Source organism: Sus scrofa, chromosome 7 (assembly GCF_000003025.6).
Source record: "Sus scrofa isolate TJ Tabasco breed Duroc chromosome 7, Sscrofa11.1, whole genome shotgun sequence".
In the NCBI taxonomy this organism is placed as follows: domain Eukaryota; kingdom Metazoa; phylum Chordata; class Mammalia; order Artiodactyla; family Suidae; genus Sus; species Sus scrofa.
Genome location: NC_010449.5, coordinates 60968324 through 60989373, shown reverse-complemented (window position 1 = coordinate 60989373; position 21050 = coordinate 60968324). Strand labels below are relative to the sequence as shown.

Below are 21050 nucleotides of genomic sequence, written 5' to 3'. Positions count from 1 at the left end.
AGAGAAAGATGCCAAGAAGAGAAGGCTCCACATCTGGTACTATGCCCTACTCCCCCACCCGCTGAGGGATGAACCATTCTACTCGTACCACTGCAGGAGAGGATGGGCCAGGGGATCCAGCTTGTCCATCTGCTTCTTGATTTCCAGATATGAGCCCTGTAAGACAACAGCCATAAGGTTATCTCCCAGGAGAGGTGGGAGCCCTCCCATTTTCCAAAGACTATCAGCCCAGGGCAAGGTAGGCACTGAAGGCCACACCAAGGCAAGAGGAGATGGGGTTCCCACCCTCAAGGACCCCAGTCAGGTTGCAAAGACTAATAAATAAATAAATATGAAAATGACTGAAGATGCTTACAAAACAACATGCAGGTGGGTCTCCCTCATTTTATGCAATTCCTACAGCCCTAAAAAGTTTACTATAAATCAAAAAAATAAACAAAATCAATGTCGCAGAAAGATTAGGCTAAGGAATCCTGTGGTAAAACTTGACATAAAGCAAAGAATTCTTCCGACAAGTAAATTATCCCTCCTAGGTGTATCTTATGTGTTAATCTGAATTGTGATATATAGGATTTGCTGAGAAGAGGCCCACCTGTCAATGTGAGTACAAATGAATGTCTATTCATGCAGAGATTGCAGACGAGGGGTGGGGAAGTCTGGTGAGGGACAGCCTTGAGTCAAAGGATGATCACTGCTCCATGTGGCTGCCCCACCCCTAGAAGGATAGAAGATGTAGGCCCCTGGATCTAGTTCCTTACCTCCAAGCCCCCCTCCTCACCCTCCCAACCCTGGGCAAAGGGCTTTCCCTCACCTCTCTGATGCCCTAAGAATTATGGGAAAAACATTAAATATGAACAACTTGCGAATAAATCAGCAATAAAGGTAAAGGTTAAGAGAGACATAGGAGAGAGAAAGAGGTGTAACAGAGCTAACAAAACAGAGAACAAAGACTGGGAAGGCTAAAAAGGGAAGACTAAAGAAAATACAGTGAGAGATTTGAGTAACATTTCTAAATCTTCATTCCACTCCCATGAATTCCAAGCAGAATAGGGCACATGAGCCGGCAGGCATAACACAGGGGACAGGCAAAGGGCAGAATACCTGGGTCATCTCCCGGATGGACATCACACTATCCAGAGCTTTTTGAAGTCGCTCATAATTCTTCTTCTGCAAGGAATCAATGGGAAGAGAAGAACCAGGTGAAGAAAAGAGGAAGAGAGTGAGATGTGATGTAAAGGAGGGTGACATGTACAAAAGAAGACTAGGCCCTTGGGAAACAGCATATTTCATGGAAAGAACATATATTTAGTGTCAGGAAGTTCTAGAATAGTATGTATGTTCTCTTTTACCAAATGAGCATAATAGGGTAAGTTATATGCCTCTTAGGACCTCAGTATCTCTGTGTAAGTGAAAACACAAAATCCCACTATTCTCATAGAGATGTTCTGAAGATTAACATATGTAAAGAACCTGGTATAGTGCCTGATACACAGCAATGAGTAATAGTGAAGCACTCTGCTGGGAACACATGATGGTTAATTTTGTCAACTGTTAATTGTGCTAATTTGACTGGGCCATGGACTGCCCAAACATTTGCTCAAACATTATTCTGGGTGTGTCTGTTAAGGCATTTCTAGATGGGATAAACGTTTGAGGGTAGACTGAGGAAAGCGGATACCCCTCCCTCTTCAGATGGGCCTCATCTAAATCAGCTGAAGGCCTGAATAGAACACAACAGCTGAGTAAGAAGGAACTCCTCTTGCCTGACTGCCTAGAGCTGAGACATTGGTTTTTTTTTTCCCTGCTTTCAAACTGAAACAGAAAAATGAGCTCTTCTTAGATGTTGAACCTGCTGGCTTTTGGGTTGGACCCTATACCGTCAGCTCTTCTGAATCTCCAGCTTGCCCACCACAGATCTTGGTATTCTCAGTCTTCATAATCACATAAGCCAATTTCTTACAATAAATATCTCCATATATTAACTACTGGTTCTGTTTGTCTAGAGAACCCTTACTAATATAGTATTTTATGTTATCTCTTATTTTTATAATAGGCATTATAAGGAAACTGAGGTTCAGACATATTCAGTGATTTGCCTAACACCATTAAGCTAGGATGCAACGGAACCTAAACGGAATCATAGTGTGTCTTGAATCAAAGTCTATATTCTTTCCTATAACGACAAAACTAATATTAACTCTTCTCCCTTTCTTCTGACAAACTCAGACGTTATTGTTTCTGTTATATTGCAAGTTATGTTTACTTATTTATTCACTAAAACAACCAAAGTTTAGGGTTTAAGAGTTCCCCTTATTCCAACCTGTTGTGTACACTAGAATGATAGCCCATAGTCTCCCATTATCTTTAGCATTTCTGTTCCTTTGTCCTGACTTTCTTCCCAAGCAACTATACCTTAGGGTTAAAGGCCAGAGTCTTGGGATCAGTGGGGTCCACCACAGAAGGATAAGGCTCAAAGATGATGCTCTTTCTAGGGGACTCCAGAGCTGCCCTACACATGGCCACCAGCAGATCCACCACCTTAGGGAAAAGGAGAGAAAGAGATGAGAAGCGAAATGATTTCCCAGTGCTGGGAGTCACACAGTAGCCAGCATAGGTCTACCTTATGGAGGCTCTCAGCATTTTTTTCAAAAGCAAATATGTGTATCATTTTCTCATTAGAAAATATAAACTCCTAATAAGAATAATATTTAAAAGAGTGATTTTAAAAAGATAGAAACCATCCCCTCATCCCCAAATTCCATTCCTCACAGGTAACTACAGCTAAGTTTGATATATACTCTTCCAGATAGTTTTCCTAGAGAAATAGTTATTATATAGGAAATACAACAAAAAAGAACTGTGCTATACATACGGTTGTATTTTCTTTTATATGTAATTTTCTATCCATAAATAACAGCTGTATAGTATTTCCAGTGTAAGAAAATACCATAACTTAAATGGACTTCATTCAGATGGGCCTGTATCCATTTTTAAAAAAGCTGTTATAAACAATCCTACAGTCAATATCCTGACATAGGAAAGCATTTCTGGACATTAAATTCCAAGCGGTGAAACTGCTAGGTTCATTGGTCTTTCTTGATCCTGGGTCCCCAGCAGCTTTTCTCTCCCCCATACCTCTGCTCCAGTGGCCACCTCCTCTGCAGCTCCAGACATGACTCCCAATGTGTAGAAGGAGAAAACACACAGTTCGCGAGTACAAACAGCTGGCTGAATGGAAATATTAAGAGATGGTGGTGGTAAGAGGTGTGCAATAAGAAGGTAAGGAGTGAGGGACAATCTTGACCTCAGACAACTCTAGAATGATAATCCTTATCTTTCCAAGTAGCATTGATGAGATTTCTAAAGTCTCAAGGAGTAGAGACAGAATTCTACCTTTACCACAGACCCAGGAAGAAAGGAAAATAGAGATGAGGTCTGAAGCGGTCTTAGCCATGGGTCTAAGGAAGAGGGTCACATTTGAGGCATTTACCTTGAGCATTGACCCATTCTGAAAGACATGCTGCTCATCACACACTACACAGTACTCATTCAATGTTGGAATCCTCTGCTCTGCATATTTCATGATCTGGAGGGAGAAGAGATTCTATTAAGTCTTTCAGAAGTACAGACCCAAATACAGGAAATAATTTAAACTTCTTTCTGTTACTCTCCTACCTCCCAGACATGTAAGTAAGGTAGAATCTATTCTTAGGTTCTACACTTAGTTAAACTGATGGCCTGACTCTAGAGCTAAGACTGAATGTTATAGTAAAAACAAGACCAGACATGGTAGATGACTTTGGTTAAGATCCCTCCTCTACTATTTTTTCTTTAGTATGGGATTTTTTGACTGATCTTTATCTATCAATCTATCGATCTATTTTCTTTTTAGGGCCATACTCGTGGCATATGGAGGTTCCCAGGCTAGAGGTAGAATCGGAGGTGTAGCCGCTGGCCTACACCACAGCCACAGCAATGCCAGATTCGAGCAGCATCTGCGACCTACACCACAGCTCACAGCAACACTGGATCCTTAACCTACTTGAGCAAGGCCAGGGATTGAACCTGCATCCTCATGGATACTAGTCAGATTCATTTCCTCTGAGCCACAATGGGAACTCCCCTCCTCCGCTACTTAATATCATATATAACTTTGGGCAATTTAGTTAACCTGAGCCTTGGTTTCCTCATTTACAAAGTGCACATTATTCACTTCAAAGAGGTATCAAGAGTAATGAGATGAATCTTGAAATACTTCATAAACATTTACAGGTACTAATCAAACTATTAACCTTAACTGTAGTCATTAAAGACTGTGTCTGTGTGGCAAACGAGTATTCAGTCCATGATTAGATGTCAGGGGGCCAGAAGAGCCATTTTTACTACCAAGAACAATCTGCCTGTAAACTGATCAATATCATAGATAAAACCCTATGCTGGGCAGACAGCACAAATCCAGAGCTCATGCAGCAATATTCTAACGTATTTTTTTACACACTGTCTTAACATGGCTATTCCAACCACGTATATACTTTGTGTATAAATCAAACTGTTTCCATTTCACAAACTTTTGGTATAGTAAATGGACATACAAGGGCTTTTACTCATTCCTTTAATGTGGATTTACTGAATGCCTACTATGTACCTAACTTGGTGAAAGGTCTCCTTGATTACTCAGTAACAAAAGTTTTCTCAGACACTATAGTCCAACAGGAGAGATGTGGTATGTACACAAATTAACTACAATCCAAGGCAGCATGTGGCACATGACACATCAGTGCCATATAAAACAAAAAGTGTTATGTGAGTTCAGTGAGAGGAGACATATTTCCAGCTAATATATTTCAGGTAAAAGGGAAGATTTTATAGAAAAGGTGGCATCAGAGACTTTGATTGCAACAGGCAGACACAGGGAAGAAGGCCACTGGAGGGAATGACATGAACAAAGGAATTGCAGATGCAAAAGTGAAACTGTGTCCAGAAAGTAAAAAGGTTTTAAAAAGAAGCAAGCGACCAGTGGTGGTCAAGCAGGGAAAGTTTGTGAGGAAATGTAAAGATCACATGAGCAAGGATGTGTGGGAATCTAAGAAAATTAGCTTCATTTTTAACTCTCATCTTGGCACCTGTGCACTTAAAATTTGCAGTGCCTCATTTGACGTTAGATTGTAAGTAGTCTGTGAGTGTTGTCTTCCCAGTAATGCTACAAGCTTCTTGAAGATGGGAACTGTGCCTTCTTTTTTCCTATCTGAACAACAGTTACTTAGTTCTAGAAATAGAGCAATTCAGGAAATGTGTGCTAACTGACTGAAAAGCTGGGAGGTATTGGGGAATTAGATGGGTCAGAAAACGGGAAAGGCTTATGCATGAAGCTTTAGACTTGATTACCTGAACAAGGAATCCATATTCCAGAGTGGGGATGTTCTTGCAGTGACCACTGACCTGATGAGATTAAAAAGACAAATCCCATGAGCCTCCTATGAAGCTGGTGCCTAGAAAGACCTCACTCATACCCATTACCTAAAATTCTCCTAAAGTAGCTATGCCCTAGCTCTGATCAGTCTAAGTAGTCCCCAAGCTGGAGAGAAGACCTTCAGACATTTTGGCCAAAGGCTCTTGAAAAAGGCTCACCTGTCCTTAACCCTCTCCAAAGTACGTGGAATAGGTCTCTATAGCAGCTGACTACCAAGTCCTAACCACAACCTAATAATATTACACATGACATTTCCCTGAGCTGCCCAACCCCAGACTCTTTGCCTACCATCAGAGAAGCTTGCCAGACTGTTTAAATATGAGTTCACAACCACTAAATGTGCTTCATTCTACTCCCTCATGATTCATGTCATGGTTTTTGATACCTGACAACCAGATCCCCACCTCATCTTGAGAAATCATATTCCCACATTTCCCCTCCCATCCTCTGATACCCAAGTCAAACCCTAACTCAGCCCATGTACCAAAGGAGAGGTCCGTGCTGGGGGAGGGAGGCCTGCGTGCTGGGGGCAGAGGAGACCTGCCTGGGGGCTGGGAGGGTAGCCAAACACCTCCACTTTGGGGTTCTTCATGGTGCAGGAGATGGAACGGTTCATGAGGCGTCCAACCCGAAGCTCTGGTACACCCAGTTTGCCTTTCAGCATGGAGTCCTGTATGATAGGGAAGCTGGGAGACCTGAAGAGAAAGTAAAGAGAAGTGATGAAACTGGGGATTCAGTATGAGTCTGGAAGAGGCCTGGAGATAAGAAAGTACCAAACAAGCTAAGTCAAAGAGCAACTCATATCTGAGGAAAGTTTCATTGGATCAAATTGTCAAAACAAGGAGATCACCAGACATCTTATGTCATTATCTGTGTGTTCTTAAGATTAGAACATGAAGTTGCAGGCAGAGGCAAAGCCTAGGTCAATCTCTACGGCATCTAGGCCAGGTAAGGAGAGGATGCCTAGTTCACCTACTGTGTGTGTGTGTGCACACACGCATGCATTTGTATATATGTGATTAAACTAGGCAAGAGGCAGCTGGACCCCAAAGAGCCTAATGTTTGACTGACAATAATTGTGTAAGGAAAACTACAATCTGGGTTTGTTTTTGCCTCTGAAAAGATCAGAAGGCACCAGGGAGGGGAAAATGTAGACCTGGGGTCAAAGAATGGAGCAGAATTTATTTCTAGAACCTAGATAATAAAACAGTGTATCCTTCCAGAAAAGCAAGGATTTGGTGCTCTGACTCTGCCTCCTTAGCATAGGGAATAAGGATGAGGGTCAAAGACAGGATAGGTGGAGAGATTAGCATACATTTCTCCAAATACATACCATGAGCTAGGTACTGGGTTTTACATAAAGGACAAGGTATGACTACTGGGCCAGGAGTAAAAGGGTAAAGACACATAGGGGACAGGACCATGTGGATGGTGTTAATAATTAAAGACACAGAATTCAGAGGACCTGAGGAGAGGAAAGAATATGTAAGTTTACATAATCAAGGTGAGGTAGGGGCTTAGAGGAGATTAAGGTGATAAGAGATAATCAGCTTATGGAGGAACACTTACTTGGGGATGGGTGAGAAGATGCTGAGGCCAGCTCGGAACTTCTTGATGGTACCACTTGCCTTGAACCAGCTATGCCTCTTTTCCTGCTGGGTCTTGAGGAAATCATTGCTGAGATGTTTCCATTGTTGGGATGTAAACATACCCAGGATCCTAAGGAATCAAAGAGGAACAGGCTTAAGGAAGCCCAGGCAGGGAAGTGATCAAGACATAGGACTGTGATGCCTTGTGAAATGATTCTCTGCAGTAAATGAACTTTTCATTTATTTAATCATTCAAACTTCTATTCATATCTGCGTGATTACAGAAAACATGAGGTATGTAGGCTAGTAACACATAAGAAAATTGCAGTAAGGAGTTCCCGTCGTGGCTCAGTGGTTAACAAATCTGACTAGGAACCACAAGGTTACAGGTTCGATCCCTGGCCTTGCTCAGTGGGCTAAGGATTCAGCATCGCAGTGAGCTGTGGTGTAGGTTGCAGATGCAGCTCAGATCCCCCGTTGCTGTGGCTCTGGCATAGGCCTAGGGCTATGGCTCCGATTCGACCCCTAACCTGGGAACCTCCATATGCTGCTGGAGCAGCCCTAGAAAAGGCAAAAAGACAAAAAAAAAAAAAAAAAAAAAGAAAGAAAGAAAAGAAAATTGCAGTAAGATGGTAATGAAATCCTGTCTTCATCTTACATGTTTCCCGATCTGGGGGTTGGGGGACCAGGATCACAAAAGGCAACTAATCTAAAATTCAGACCCAGGGACCACTAAGCTAGTTGTTACAAGGGAATGTGGATCTAAAGAACCCCCCTGTTAAAACCTTAGCACATGGAAATGTACTGTCCTAAAGTACCTCTTTACCTCAGTGGGTATATACCCACTAGCTAGCAGGCCTCATCTAATGGACCAGAGAAATTCTCAGATCCTCTGCCTTTAGAGGTGTGTCTTCCAGGGCTGTGAACCTGGCAATTTATTGCCAAGAATAACTATACTGAGAGTGGAACAAAAGTGGTGGGATAGTGAGTACCACCCACTGCCTTGTGAACAGTGAAGAAAAAGACAAGGGACACGAGGGGTACTGACTTTGTTGGGCAAAAAATTACATCCCTAAATTTATGGTTTCCAACTTGAGCTGGGCCCTCAGCTGGTCTTGTCAATCCTTTCACTTCTCTTTGATCAGTTCTCTCTCATATCATTCTACACTGTTATTCTAAATCCTATCATCTCCTTTAAGCTCCTAACTTCACCTACAACCCTACAACTAATGACCTTTCTTCTCAGTAAAGAAAACTGAAAATTTTGCAACCCTACCACAAAATCCATTTCTACCCTTACCTTGATCCCTCCATTCTCCGAAGACAAGGTGACCCTCCTATTAAGGACAAATTGCTCTATTTGTACCCTAGATCTCAGACCCTCTATAGGGACCTTGATCTGTCAACCATCCCCCTTTCCTGTCAGTTCCTTTACCCAAGTCTATAAAAAGTTTCAACTTTTGGCACCTCAGCCTAGCTACCTCTCTTTTCCTCTCCTATCTGCAACCAAATTTCTCAACCCATACTTACTGTTTCTCTTTTATTGCCAATGACGAATTTTTACTTAGTACAGTCTGGTTTCTACCTTCACCACTGCGCTACAATTGCTCTCACTTTGATGTTAAATCAAACAGAAATTTTGGCCCTCCTTGTAGAAACACTCCTCCTTGCCTTCAATGACACTATTCTCTTCCCGTTCTTTTCCAACTTCTCTGTCCTACCTTGAGTGTTTCTCTCCCTCTACCTACTTTTGGCATTCTGTCTGGATGTTAAAGGGTGTTTTGCCCTTGATTCTATTTTCTTCTCATTCTATCATGCTCTCCCTTAGCAATCTCTGAGCACCATATTCTATGATAGCTGCAATTCTGACCCTTATAACTAATACGAATCTTCAACCTGAACCTCTCCTTTAAGTATCAAATCTATATATCTCTCTACTGAGCTTCTCCACTTGAATAACCCAAAGTTACCTTTAAACTACATGTTTAAAATGGAACTAATTATTAATCTTCATCCTATGAACTTACTCTTCTTAAGCCCCTATTTAGATTACTGGTATTACAATATACATCCAGGCTGGAAACGCATGAGTAATATTCCACTACTCCTTGGCTCTTGTCATGTATAATATACCCAACTCAGTCATCAAGTCTTATGAATTTTATACCCTGCAAATAATCTCTCTAGCCTTTCTTCTTACCTAGAGTCATACCTAGCTCAGGTTTACATCATCTCATGGATGGACTCCAACAAATGTCGCCTACAAAAATAGTTTTGGTCTCTTGTCTCATCCTTTCTATCTTTGCACAATGCTACCAAAATGATTTTTTTAAAACTAAAACTGATCAAGTCCTTTTCTTGCCTAAAACCCTTCAATCTTCCCACTGCCTACAAAATAAAATTTCAAGATCCTCTCTGATTTGGACTCATTAGTACTTCTTTAGCTTTAGATCCTACTCCCTTTGCATTTTACCAGCAATATATAACTACTTTAAGCTTCCTACACATGACTGTGCCCTTGCAAATGTTACCCTCAGAAACTGTCTTCATGGGCAACTCTTACCCATTCTTGAAAACCATTAATTACCTCCTTTCATCTTTCATTCATTCACCTGCCACCAGACTGAGTTATAACTTCCTCTGTGTCCTTTCTAAACCTTACATATTCACTTGTATTAGAACATGTATCCACTGGACTCTATTTGGAACGTGACTGAGGGGAGAATCTATAATTCACTTCTCTTTGTATACCAAATACTTAGTAAGGTGCCCCACACATTCAATAGCTAAAACTCTCTGAGCTCCTAGAGCCCTACTCTGAGTAAACCACACAGGAAATGTGATCAGCATGACTCAAATTCCAGGGTTGTGCTTTTCCTCAAGCCTATCTTCTCACCTCCAAGAAGTCTGAAGGGCAGATACCCCAAAAACATAAGCTTCCCCACACAACCAGAAATTTGGCCCAAATTAATTTTACTCTTTCTTGGGCATATCTCAGAAATACATTTTTGGAAAGAAATAATCTATTTGAGATTTCTGTCTGTCCATCCACATATCCACATCTCTTCCCCTCAAATGTTCATAACCAAGGGGTTTCTGTTGTGGCTCAGCAGAAACAAACTCAACCAGTATCTATAAGACACCTGTTCAATCCCTGGCCTTGCTCAGTGGGGTTAAGGATCTGGCATTGCCATGAGCTGTGGTGCAGGTTACAGACAGAGCTCAGATCCCATGCTGCTGTGGCTGTAGCATAGGCCAATACCTGTAGCTCCAATTCAACCCCTAGCCTGGAAACTTCCATATGTCGAAAGTGTGGCCCTGAAAAGCAAAAAAAAAGTTCATAACCAGAAAGATCAAAGTTCCTACTTTTCCTGGAGTTCCCATCATGGCTTAGCAGTTAACAAAACCAACTAGTATCCATGAAGATACAGGTTCAATCCCTGGCCTTGATCAGTGCCTTAAGGATCCAGTGTTACCGTGTGCTGTGGTATAGGTCACAGATGTGCTCGGATCCCAGGTTGCTGTGCCTGTGGCAGAGGCTGGCGGCTACAGCTCCAATTTGACCCTTAGACTGGGAATCTCCATATGCTGTGGGTGCACCCCTAAAACAAGATTAAAAAAAAAAAAAAAAAAAAAAAAGTTCTTACTTCTTCAACTGAAGACCCAACCCAAATCCTTCCTTATTCGATGGCTGGAAAACTTCAATCGATGGTTCTGCAAAGAGAAGAGAAAGCTCCTACATATGCGTGTCTATCCTCTTGGGAGTCCACAGCTCCAGTTCAGTGGATTAGCTTCCTCAGATTCTAAGGATGCTCTAAACACCAATGATGGAGAAGGAAAACATCGAGGCAGAAGGTAGAATCTGGGAACTAACTGACCAATTTCAAATATTTCCTTAGAGAAGTTGAGGGGAAAGAAGGAATAAATAATATCCAGGGACTAGAGAAAACAATTTCATTAATAAAAAGGGCCTTTAAGGGATGTTCTCTACCTCAGTTAACTTAAGATTTTGGACTAGACCACATTCAAAGCACCCACTTGCCTGAAGTCACTGCCTTTACCTGGTCCATCGAGGTACTGGGAGAGAGAAAATCGCAGCCTCAACACAATAGGTTCTGTCCGGAGGACCTTCCAGGCTGTAGAAACTTCCTCCTAAAAGAGTAAGGGAAACAGTTTCCAGTGTGGCAACAGAGAGGAATGGACTTGACATTTTCCCTATATGACACACATGCACACACCACTGTCTGCTGATGGTCAAGGAAAGACAAGGATGAAGAGGATGTGCTCTGAATACAGTACTCAGAAACAAGATTCTAAGCCTACAAGTCAAACTCCAATCCACAAGCCCAACAGACATGTTGTTGGCAGCTACTAGCACCACTTACATCGAGGAAGCTGATGTTGATGTGGAGGTCAATGTCCACGTCATCGATAGTTCCATATTCTCTATAGAGATACAGGTGACCATAGGTGAGACTCATTAAGGGAGAAAGAAGGGAACAGAGACTGAAGTGGAGAGAGAACTGAGCCTGGGGACAAGGGAAAGGGAAGGGTGGAAGGCAACTCTGTATTTAGGCTCTTAGCTATAGCCTCATCCCACTTTTATGATCAAGGTCTTCTCCAGGCCAGAAGCCCTTCTTATCTTAAAGGGGAAACAGCCTAGAGGAGTCTAGGATAAGAGGGAACTTCTAGGAAAAGTGGCTGCACTTCCCTATTTATTCCTGTCAGCCAACCTTAAATATTCTGAGCCACTCCCACTATCATTAAGCTCGTAGCTCATCAATATCCACAGACCGCACCCAACTCATCACACCATAAAGAAGAAAACCTCTAGTCATTTTAACAACTTGGAAAGATGTGGTTGATTCCCTTGCCATCCCAGAAAGTCAAGTCCCACCTGATGAATACAGAGTTCTCACTGTAGATCTCCTTCACGGCTTCAATGTCTGCATCAAGCTGTGGGTGTCGATAGAGGTCAGCTGCACAGCTCCCCTGAGTCAGCAGCAAAAACAGTGGAGAGAGGAAAGATACAGGGAGAAGGAAATAGATGAAAATAGAACATGAAGAAACATCAGGAACAGGAAAATCAAACTACAGCAATACATATAAGCAAGAGCTGCTTATATGAAGGTGCTCTTGGTGGTGGCTCTTGCTGGGGATCTGAGAGACAGGTGATGGGGATCTCCATCACCACTCTAAGAATTTTCAGTAGACCAACTGAGGGCTTTGCTTAAGGAGCTCACATCCATAAGTCTCAACTCTTCTCTCAGACCTTGACCAGGATACTTAGGTATCTTTTCTATGAGAACTCAGAACATGCTGAAGAGTACAGAATTTAAATCAGATTGGTTCTGACTTTAAAAGTCCAACATTCCTGTTCAGGATCATGCACTGGACAGTGACAGCATTAACCAATCACTGGCAGAATAATCTGTTAAAATTCTGATGCTAATGAATAAAATTACTCCCACTGGCTAGCGAGGAAATAGTCAGAAAATAATTATTTCCAACTAAACATATGAGTAAGCTCCACATACAGAGGATGCAGTTTACCCTGGGAAAAGTATGAGTCCCAGGCAAGAGCAAAGATATGAAATTAGCTCTAACATGACAATCCTCAGACCACACCAACATTAGGTCTTCATCTTATCTCTGCTCCAAAACAATCTTTTTCACTTCCAATGTATCAAGAGAGAAACACACATTTAGATCATGCAACATGGGTTTTGGGGGCTAGGACCTCACCTGAACTCCATAGAGAAATTCCTCTGATTCATTATCTCCCTCCGAATCATCATCATTCCAGAACTGGCCTTTGATGTCCTAATAAGAAATAAGGGTACAATGCTTTGCTGGGTCCGTGTTATTCCAGGGAACACAGTCAAATTAAGATGGGAAACAGATTTCCACAAAGAACGGGAGGTCTCTTGGAACAGAATAACTGAAGCCCTAATCCCCTTGTTCCCTTCACCTTATCTTTTGGAAGGGTCTCAGTCTCTTCCTAAATCTGGTCACATCCATGGCCCATCACTGACTTGGTGGCATGGAAGAAAACAACAGGGAATTTTGGCCTTCTTTAAATACTGGTATGATGACTGAGGGTGAGGAGCACTTTGATGTCAGAGTTAATTTCTAGGATATCTAGGTTCAAGTACATACTGGCCACTTCTAGGGTCATTACCTAAGGCAGCTCCCCAGCCTACCTAAACTCTTTCGTCTCATAATTCCCTTTTTTTATCCCTTAAGTATTTAACTCTCCCCTTCCTTCCCAAGAAAACTCCCTCTGTAGACACCAAGTAAGACTGTTCCCATGCCCCTTCTCTCTAACTTCAAATAGCCACTCTACTTTCCCAAAGGGTGGGAAGGAAAATACTAGGAAAAGGTGGTCTGCAGTCTGTTCCATCTGCCCCCAGTGATCAGTTGAAGAAGTGGGCAATCAGTTCTCACCATTGGGTCAGAGGGTCACACACACTTCCAGGTCAGTGCTAGGCAGCACCCCTCCATACCACCGGATGAACCCAGGCTAACGAGATGGGCATTTAGGAGGCCACAAGGGAGAAGGGGGTGGGGATGATGTCGGGAGCTGACTGGAGATCTGCTGGAGAAGGCAGGCTCTGTTGTGGTGGTGGTAATAAGTCACTCGCTGTCCTATGGAAAGTAGAAAACAACTGATTTCATCCTCACTTAACAGCTAGGGGGCATATACACAGGTACACGTTAGCATATATTTTTATTATACACATGTAGGCACCTGCACATAAGAAGACATACTTGAATGCATGTACGCACAGTTCTTTAAAGATAATGAAATATGAAAGCACTATACAAACATAAGATACTACTGTTCCAATTAAGCTGGAAGGCTGGGATTGAATCACGTCCTTGCTCTAGTTCACAATGCTGCATCAAACCTCTGACGCCACAAGTGATGGTGGCAGAACCAGACGCTTATGCTACTCAGTCTAGTCAGTTCATTTTAGAATATTCTTCATAGTACCAACGCCCATCAGAAGCAGACTCTTTTGGAGTCTTTACCCCTGGTGATTTAGTCATAATCTCTTATTTAACACTAGCATCCCTCAAAGACATCATATAACAATCAGAGCCAAGTTAAAAAGTCCTCAACAACACTGACCATTCTCTGGTACTCATAGTCTGAGTTGTCATAGTCAAAATAAAGCCATGGACTCATCTTGGAACCCACTCCCCAATTAATGTAATAATGATCCAAAGAAATGCTCAGAAAAACACTAACTCCTAGCCCTTTCACAAAACTAAAAACCACTGTCCTTGGCCTTCTTGGCTCTACATTTATCTCAGTTTCATCCATCCCAACCTTAAAGAGAGATGTTCTTGGTCTGTAACATGGTTCTATTGAATCTTAGGTTACTAGATCCTTGGTTCTGTGGATCTGCAGAATCAATATCACCTGGGAACTTGTTAAAAATGTAAATTCATGGAGTTCCTTTTGTGGCTCAGCAGAAACAAACCCAACTAGTATCCATGAGGATGTGGGTTCAATTCCTGGCCACGCTCAGTAAATTAAGGATCTGGTGTTGCCATGAGCCGCAGTGTAGGTTGCAGACATGGCTGGGATCCCATGTTGCTGTGGCAGTGGCATAGGCCAGAAGCTGGAGCTCCAATTCGACCCCTAGCCAGGGAGCTTCCATGGGCTCCAGGTGTGTTCCTAAAAGGCAAAAAAAAAAAAAAAAAAGAGTAAATTCTCAGACCTCATACTGAAACCTACTGAACTAGAAACTTCAGAGATGGGATGTTTTAACAAGCCCTCCAAGTTATTCTGATGAATGATAAAATCTGAGACCACTGTTCTAAATCCTTGTGTGTTCCAAGGGCTTGTGGTCTGTTCCTCGGATACCAATTTAAACCTGGTAACTGACCCAGAATGGGGACCTAAAGCACAATGCCAGGGCAAACAACATAGCAGTCCTTCAGCCAACAGTGCTGCCTGACCCATTACAAACAAAATGCACAAGGAAACTGCAGCTGAAGTTCTTAGAGATGAAATGCTTGATATCTTTAAATATTCAAATCTTAATTTAAATATTTCCTTTTTTATTGTCTTTTTAAGGCCACACCTGCAGCATATTGAGGTTCCCAGGCTAGGGGTCCAATTGGAGCTGTAACCACTGGCCTACACCACAGCCACAGCCACGCCAGATCCGAGCCATGTCTTCGAACTACACCACAGCTCACGGCAACACCAGATCCTTAACCCACTGAGCAAGGGCAGGGATAGAACCCACAACCTCATGGTTCCTAGTCGGATTCGTTTCCACTGCACCACGATGGGAACGCCAAGATTTGCTTTAAAATACTATTCCAGCACAAATAAAATGGGGAACAGATGAAATGTTCAGATGAAAATCATAAAATGTTGATTACAAACGAAGCTGAGTGATAAGTACACAAGGGTTTGTAAACTCTCTACTTTTGTATATAGTTGGAAATTTTCATTCTAAAAAGAAAAACAAACAAACCCAGAGGCTACTTTCATACTTTTTAAGGAGTCTCCTATCAACTCTAAATGTGAAATGAAGAGTATCACTGAAACTCTCTAACTTGCTGTTCTTCCAACATATCAAGCATATTCCCACCACAGGGTCTTTGTGCCTGCTTGCCACTCTTCTTGGAATGCTTTTCACCCATATTCACTGGGCTTGCTCCTTTACTCTTTCAGATCTCTGCTTGAAGATCACCTTGACTATCCTACATAAAACAGTAAAATCACAATACACAACACACTAGCACTCTCCAAACCCTTTCCTTGCTTTATTTTTTCCTACAGCACTTACCACTCTATGACAAAATGTTTGTTTATTGTATTTACCTCCCATCAGAATGTAAGCTCTACGGTGGCAGAGGCTTTGAGCATTTTCACTGTCTGTACTGTCAGTCCCTCATAACATAGCTAATTGAATGAGTGAATGAATGAATGAACTGTGACCTAAGCCAAAGGGGAGATAAATACAAGAACCTAAACACATCTACACATAGACAAAACCATACAAAAATGATTTTAAAAAGCAAGACTCCATTCACCTTCAAGAGCAGCTGAGAACCAAACTATGAAGATCTGGGGTGGGGTTTGTGAGATTTGAAAATAAACAGGTGCTGATCTGGACGGTCTCAGAGGAACAAAGAGGGAGGCATTAATGTCCTGGATGACAATGGTGTAGCCCAGAAGTGCCAACTTTCTCAAGCTCTTTGCCACTGTGCCACTGTAGAGGTCAAGAAAGCTTAGTCTCTCTCCAAGGGCTGTTGCTGCTTGGTTTCTGCTGTTACCACAAGGAGAAAAAAGTAGTTCAGAGAGAATTTTTCCTGTCCAGTGAAGAAACAATTTAGAGACTACCATCTTTTTCAAACTAGGCTGTATATAACCTATTTTAAACTTTTCACACTACAGATAGAGTATGCAGGTGCAGGGACGTCAAGCAACTTGCTTAGGGTCAGAAGTATAATAGCGTACAGTGGAACTGGGGACTATAGCACATTTGTCAGATTCTAATGACATCCACTCTTCCAGTGATGAGATTACAACCCAATTAAGGGAGCTGTTAATGAACTAGTAAGAAAGACCTATTTGATTTATCTAAACGAGGTAATCAAGGGAACCCTTTCAAGAAAAGCCAAGTCAAATACTGACTGTATGAAGAATGCCCAGAGAAGGGTGTCAGCGCTAGAGAGCAGCTAACAAAAAATTTGCATAAGAATAGGCCAAAAGTAAATAAGCATCAAGTCCGGATCACAAATGTCCTGGCCTAGGTCCAAAAGCGCTTCTCCGCGTGACAACTTTGCATCTAGTCAAAGAAGCCTCCGATCTCAACGTTTGATCCCGGCTTGGCGGTCCTGGGAAAGAAGGTGACTCCGCTCTGCAGCGAAGTGCTCCTTTCAAAAAGCCTAGGCCATGGAACAAAGAGTGCGGGGGAGAACCCACCGCCCGGCGATGCCCGCTTCCCAGCGCTATCTCGTGTACCCGGCGGAAGAAGAGGCCGGGGTGAGCCCCCAACATTGGCCGCCACTCGTGCTTCCAGAACAGGCCCTCACTGAGGCCTCCCTTGGGGAAGCACTTAGAGCTCTTCTCCGGTTTCCCCCGGAGACCCCGAAGACACCCAACACCTGCCTCCCGGGGAAGAAGCTCTGAGCCCGATCTGTGTCGCCAGCCGCCCGGCCATAAGCGAAGCCTGTTAAACTCAGAAGGCCTCTCAGAGCCACCGGGTCCAAACCCTTCACTTCCTCCACCCTGGCCCCGCACCCTTCCCGCGGCTCGGCCGCCCCGCCCCGTCCCCGTGGCGGCCGCCCCACAAGCTGGCCTCGCGAGTACTCACGGCGACCCCGGGCCGCGCGCGGCCGCCGCTGAGGGGACGAGCGGCCCGGGACGCCCCGCGGGGGCGGAGCGGCAGGCCAAGGGGCGGGGGCCGGGGCCGGGCGGGAGAGGTCGCGCACCCGCACGCCTCGTCGTTCCGTCACGGCCGCGCTGAGCCACTCTGCGCACGCTCGCGCGGCGGGCACCGTGGCCACGTGGTCCGCTTCGGACCAACTGCCACGCGGCCTGCCCCTGGGCACGCCCCCGCCCCCGACGCCAGGCTTGAGGTGCCTGCGCAGTGGTTGCCGTTTGGGAGGAGGCACGGAGCAGGGGGGGCGCCTGCGCTGTGAGTCGGCGGCGGATGTGTAGAGAAACAAGAGGGGCCCTGAGAGGGCGGGGAGAGCCCGCTGAACCAGATGGTTGGGCGCCCCATGCGGTTGGGAGGAAGGAGCAGGGAAAGCACTCCGGAAGCCTCTTTGGAGCCCAGGCGGCGATAGAGATTGAGAAGGTACTCTTGAGACCCTCTTGACTCCAAGAATCTCTAGTTTGTAATACCTCAGGGTCTTTTAATTCTTAAGTTTAATTCATTTGCGCCCCTGGTAGCTGTGGTGTGCTGGAAAGCACTCTGGCCTTATATTCAGAAAATCTGGATTCACAACTTTCTTTCAGGACTTACTCTTTCAGCCTTGAACCAAGACTTTCACTTTCTAGAGTTTCCGTCAAGTCTTAATTTTCTCATCTGGGAAGTGGGGACAATAATACCTGTTTAATAGGGCTCTTGTGGTGAGGATGAAATGAGAAGGTATGTCGAATTGTATGAATGTGCATTTGACTCTTCATATTTTACAAAACAAAAAATTTATATGGTTCAGCCTAACACATATAAATGGAAGCTGTTGACTGGTTATTGTGGTTATTGACCTCAGACATGGCCAGACCTCCCTTCGTCCTTACCAGAATCAGGTGTTTTGGAGTTACTACATGCTCGTTTTTTCCATCAGCACTATTGGGGAAGGCTTATTGTCTATCTACTTCCCTCTTTTTAGCTAAACACAGCATACACAAGGAAGCTTTGGCTCTGAGTGATATAAACACATGACATATGCAGCCCTCCTGAGCCGGCCTCAGTCAGAATTTTCCCAATGATGTTTTTTACATTTGGATGTCCTCAGCATCTGCCTTCTCACTCCTTTCTCCCTTTGATGCCACTACTTTTCTCACCTGGCCTCTCAGCCTGGGCCACAACACTGCTTTAGTATTAGTTTGTTACACACATTTTGTATAATAACTGAAAAAAAGTGAGGGAATAGGGAGTTCTCCTTGGGGCTCAGTAATAACAAACTCAACTAATATCCATGAGGACACGGTTCAATCCCTGGCCTTGGTCAGTGGGTTAAGGATCTGGCATTGCCATGAGCTGAGGCATAGGTCTCAGGCGTGGCTCAAATCTGTCATTGCTACAGCTGTGGTGTAGGCCAGGAGCTGCAGCTCCATTGGACCCTAGCCCAGGAACTTCCATATGCTGCAGGTGCAGCCACAAAAGGCAAAAAAATTTTTTTAAAAAATGAGTGATATAAAATCAGAGGATTTGAAGACAGGCCCAGAGTGTAGAAGTTCAGAATAGTTGGGGAAGGAGTTGGCTCTGCTCCCTAAAACAGCTCACTGGCAAGGGCTCTGTGGCAGCTTTGGGGAGCCAAACATACAGGGGAATGTATGAATAGAAGCACTTGGTTGTAAGCATGGGAGGTCTGTCCCCATGAGTGAAATGTCAGAATCCAGTATACCATAACCTTCCAGAATTTCCCCTGCTCACTCCCTCCCATTTCACACCACCAGCTCTTTTACTCATCATGAATCACATGAGTCACAACTGCCTCATAGTTGATCAAGATTTTCCTGGCTTTGCCTCTTTTCCCATCTAGTCTAGATCCTATAGTCGGTTACTCTAACCACATTTTTGCTAACATGCTTGCCCTTAAAATCACAACCCTGGATCATTCCTGCCATCTACTTTCTCTATTTTCCTATCCTAAATCAGGATGAAGGAGATCACCCAGTCCTGCAAAATTGAGCTTCAAGTGCACACCATCTTATGTTAGTCCAGCCCACAAGCGCTATCCTTTGGGAATTATATTTTCTACACTTGATTTCCAGATCTGCAGGCCCAGGGTTGTATTCTTCTTATGTGACCCCTGGTGCCCTGACTGTAGTTCATCAAACTGTGAATGGATTCCTAATCCAAGCTGAGCTAAACAAATGTTCTCTCCTGGGAATCTTGGAATAGGGCTGAAAGATTATGATTCTGAGTGGACTGGTTTCTTGAGCAGAAGATATATAAACCTAGGAGCTGTGGTGCTCCCAACTCCCAGTTACTCTGAGGAATGAAAAGTGAAGAAAGACTATGTGTGGAAAGAGAATGAGCATAGAGAGGCAAAGACCAGAAATTATAAGACTGTTCTCTGGTTCCTGAAAGTTTCTGAGGCCCTCCGAACTTGGAATCTATGAGTCACCTTTACCTTGAATAAATCTTAAGAAAACGTAACCTTGAACCCAATATGCAGATACTGCAAATTCAGTCTCCTCAGCTAGGCCCTGAGTGTCCCCAGCAATCCTTCCACACATCAGCTCTGCCACCGTCCCCCATTCTGCTTCACAGCTGAAGTAAAGGCAACACAGAGGAAGCTGCCTTAATTTTCAGCCCACTCCAAACATCTGAATCTCTCCCACCTTTTTTTCTCAGAGGTAGAGAGGTCTCAGATCCACGTTTAATCCTTTCACCATGATCTGTTTTTCTCTCCCTTCTGTCTCTTCAGGAACTTTTCTCCTTTACTTACATATCTCTTTCATGGATATTCAACTTTTTCTTCTCGCCTACTCTTTGATCTCAGCATATAAACTTGATCAACTAGCTCAACCTAAAAAAAAATCCATCCCACACATTACTATTACACTTTTTTTTTCTTGCTTTCAACCAAGCTTCTAGGGAGTAGTTTACACTCTCCATTTCTACTTCCTCACCTCCCATGTTTTCCTTAAATATAGTGTCAACTGACCTCTCCCCCAAATCTCTACTGAAAATACTTTCACCAAAGTTACAGATGTCTTCTGAGCTGCCAACCCCCTTGGAAAATTTTGAGCTCAACTGATTTGACTGTTGATGTCAGTTGGCATTGTTGATCAGCTGTCCCTGCATCCCTTTCCTCTGTTGGCTCCTGTGGGGTGTGTTCTTCCAGTTTCTTTCTGCATCTCACATGGCTCCTTCACAGCTTCCTTAAGACTCCTTTTCTGTCATTCACTATTTAAATGATAATAACTAAAAAAAAAAAAAAAAAACCCAGTTGAGTCAACACCCATTTCTTGTTTCATCACTCTTCCCAGTGACCTCAAAAACACCCCCTGAAACAGACCCCGGTATTTTGGAGCTTCCCAGAATGTGATTCCCCTTCCTGTATTACAAGTCTTGGAGGTAAGCAGAGCCTGCCTTCCATGACAGACATTGAAAAGGTTGGGTTGGAGTTCCTGTCGTGGTGCAGGTGTTAATGAATCAGACTATGAACCATGAGGTTGCAGGTTCGATCCCTGCCCTTGCTCAGTGGGTTAAGGATCCAGCGTTGCCGTGAGCTGTGGTGTAGGTCGCAGACACGGCTCGGATCCCACGTTGCTGTGG

At 43.6% G+C, this 21050-nt stretch overlaps 1 protein-coding gene and 1 long non-coding RNA gene across 14 annotated transcripts in view; one reads left to right on the top strand and one right to left on the bottom strand.

Moving 5' to 3' along the window:
- PKM (pyruvate kinase, muscle) overlaps positions 1-17567 on the bottom strand; it is a 60974-nt gene extending 43407 nt beyond the window's left edge. For 2 of the 11 annotated variants that reach the window (XM_021099113.1, XM_021099117.1), the window contains exons 1-16: positions 17406-17567; positions 16120-16352; positions 13507-13707; positions 12805-12882; positions 11957-12051; positions 11445-11505; positions 11121-11211; positions 10707-10773; positions 7040-7189; positions 6015-6165; positions 5386-5439; positions 3491-3586; positions 3136-3228; positions 2413-2538; positions 1102-1167; positions 89-156 (exon numbers count right to left, since the gene is read on the bottom strand). In XM_021099113.1, the coding sequence (XP_020954772.1) occupies positions 89-156; positions 1102-1167; positions 2413-2538; positions 3136-3228; positions 3491-3586; positions 5386-5439; positions 6015-6165; positions 7040-7189; positions 10707-10773; positions 11121-11211; positions 11445-11505; positions 11957-12051; positions 12805-12882; positions 13507-13509 (1199 nt within the window). In that variant the 5' untranslated portion in view covers positions 13510-13707; positions 16120-16352; positions 17406-17567. Of the gene's footprint in view, positions 1-88; positions 157-1101; positions 1168-2412; positions 2539-3135; positions 3229-3490; positions 3587-5385; positions 5440-5954; positions 6166-7039; positions 7190-10706; positions 10774-11120; positions 11212-11444; positions 11506-11956; positions 12052-12804; positions 12883-13506; positions 13708-16119 lie in introns of all 11 variants that reach the window. The other 9 variants (XM_021099108.1, XM_021099109.1, XM_021099115.1 and 6 more) reach the window with 8 other exon arrangements.
- The window catches only part of LOC102166620, an 87481-nt gene continuing 84083 nt past the window's right edge, over positions 17653-21050 (top strand). For all 3 annotated transcript variants that reach the window (XR_001297909.2, XR_002345848.1, XR_002345847.1), the window contains exon 1: positions 17653-17891. This is a non-coding gene — a long non-coding RNA (uncharacterized LOC102166620). The remainder of the gene's footprint in view (positions 17892-21050) is intronic.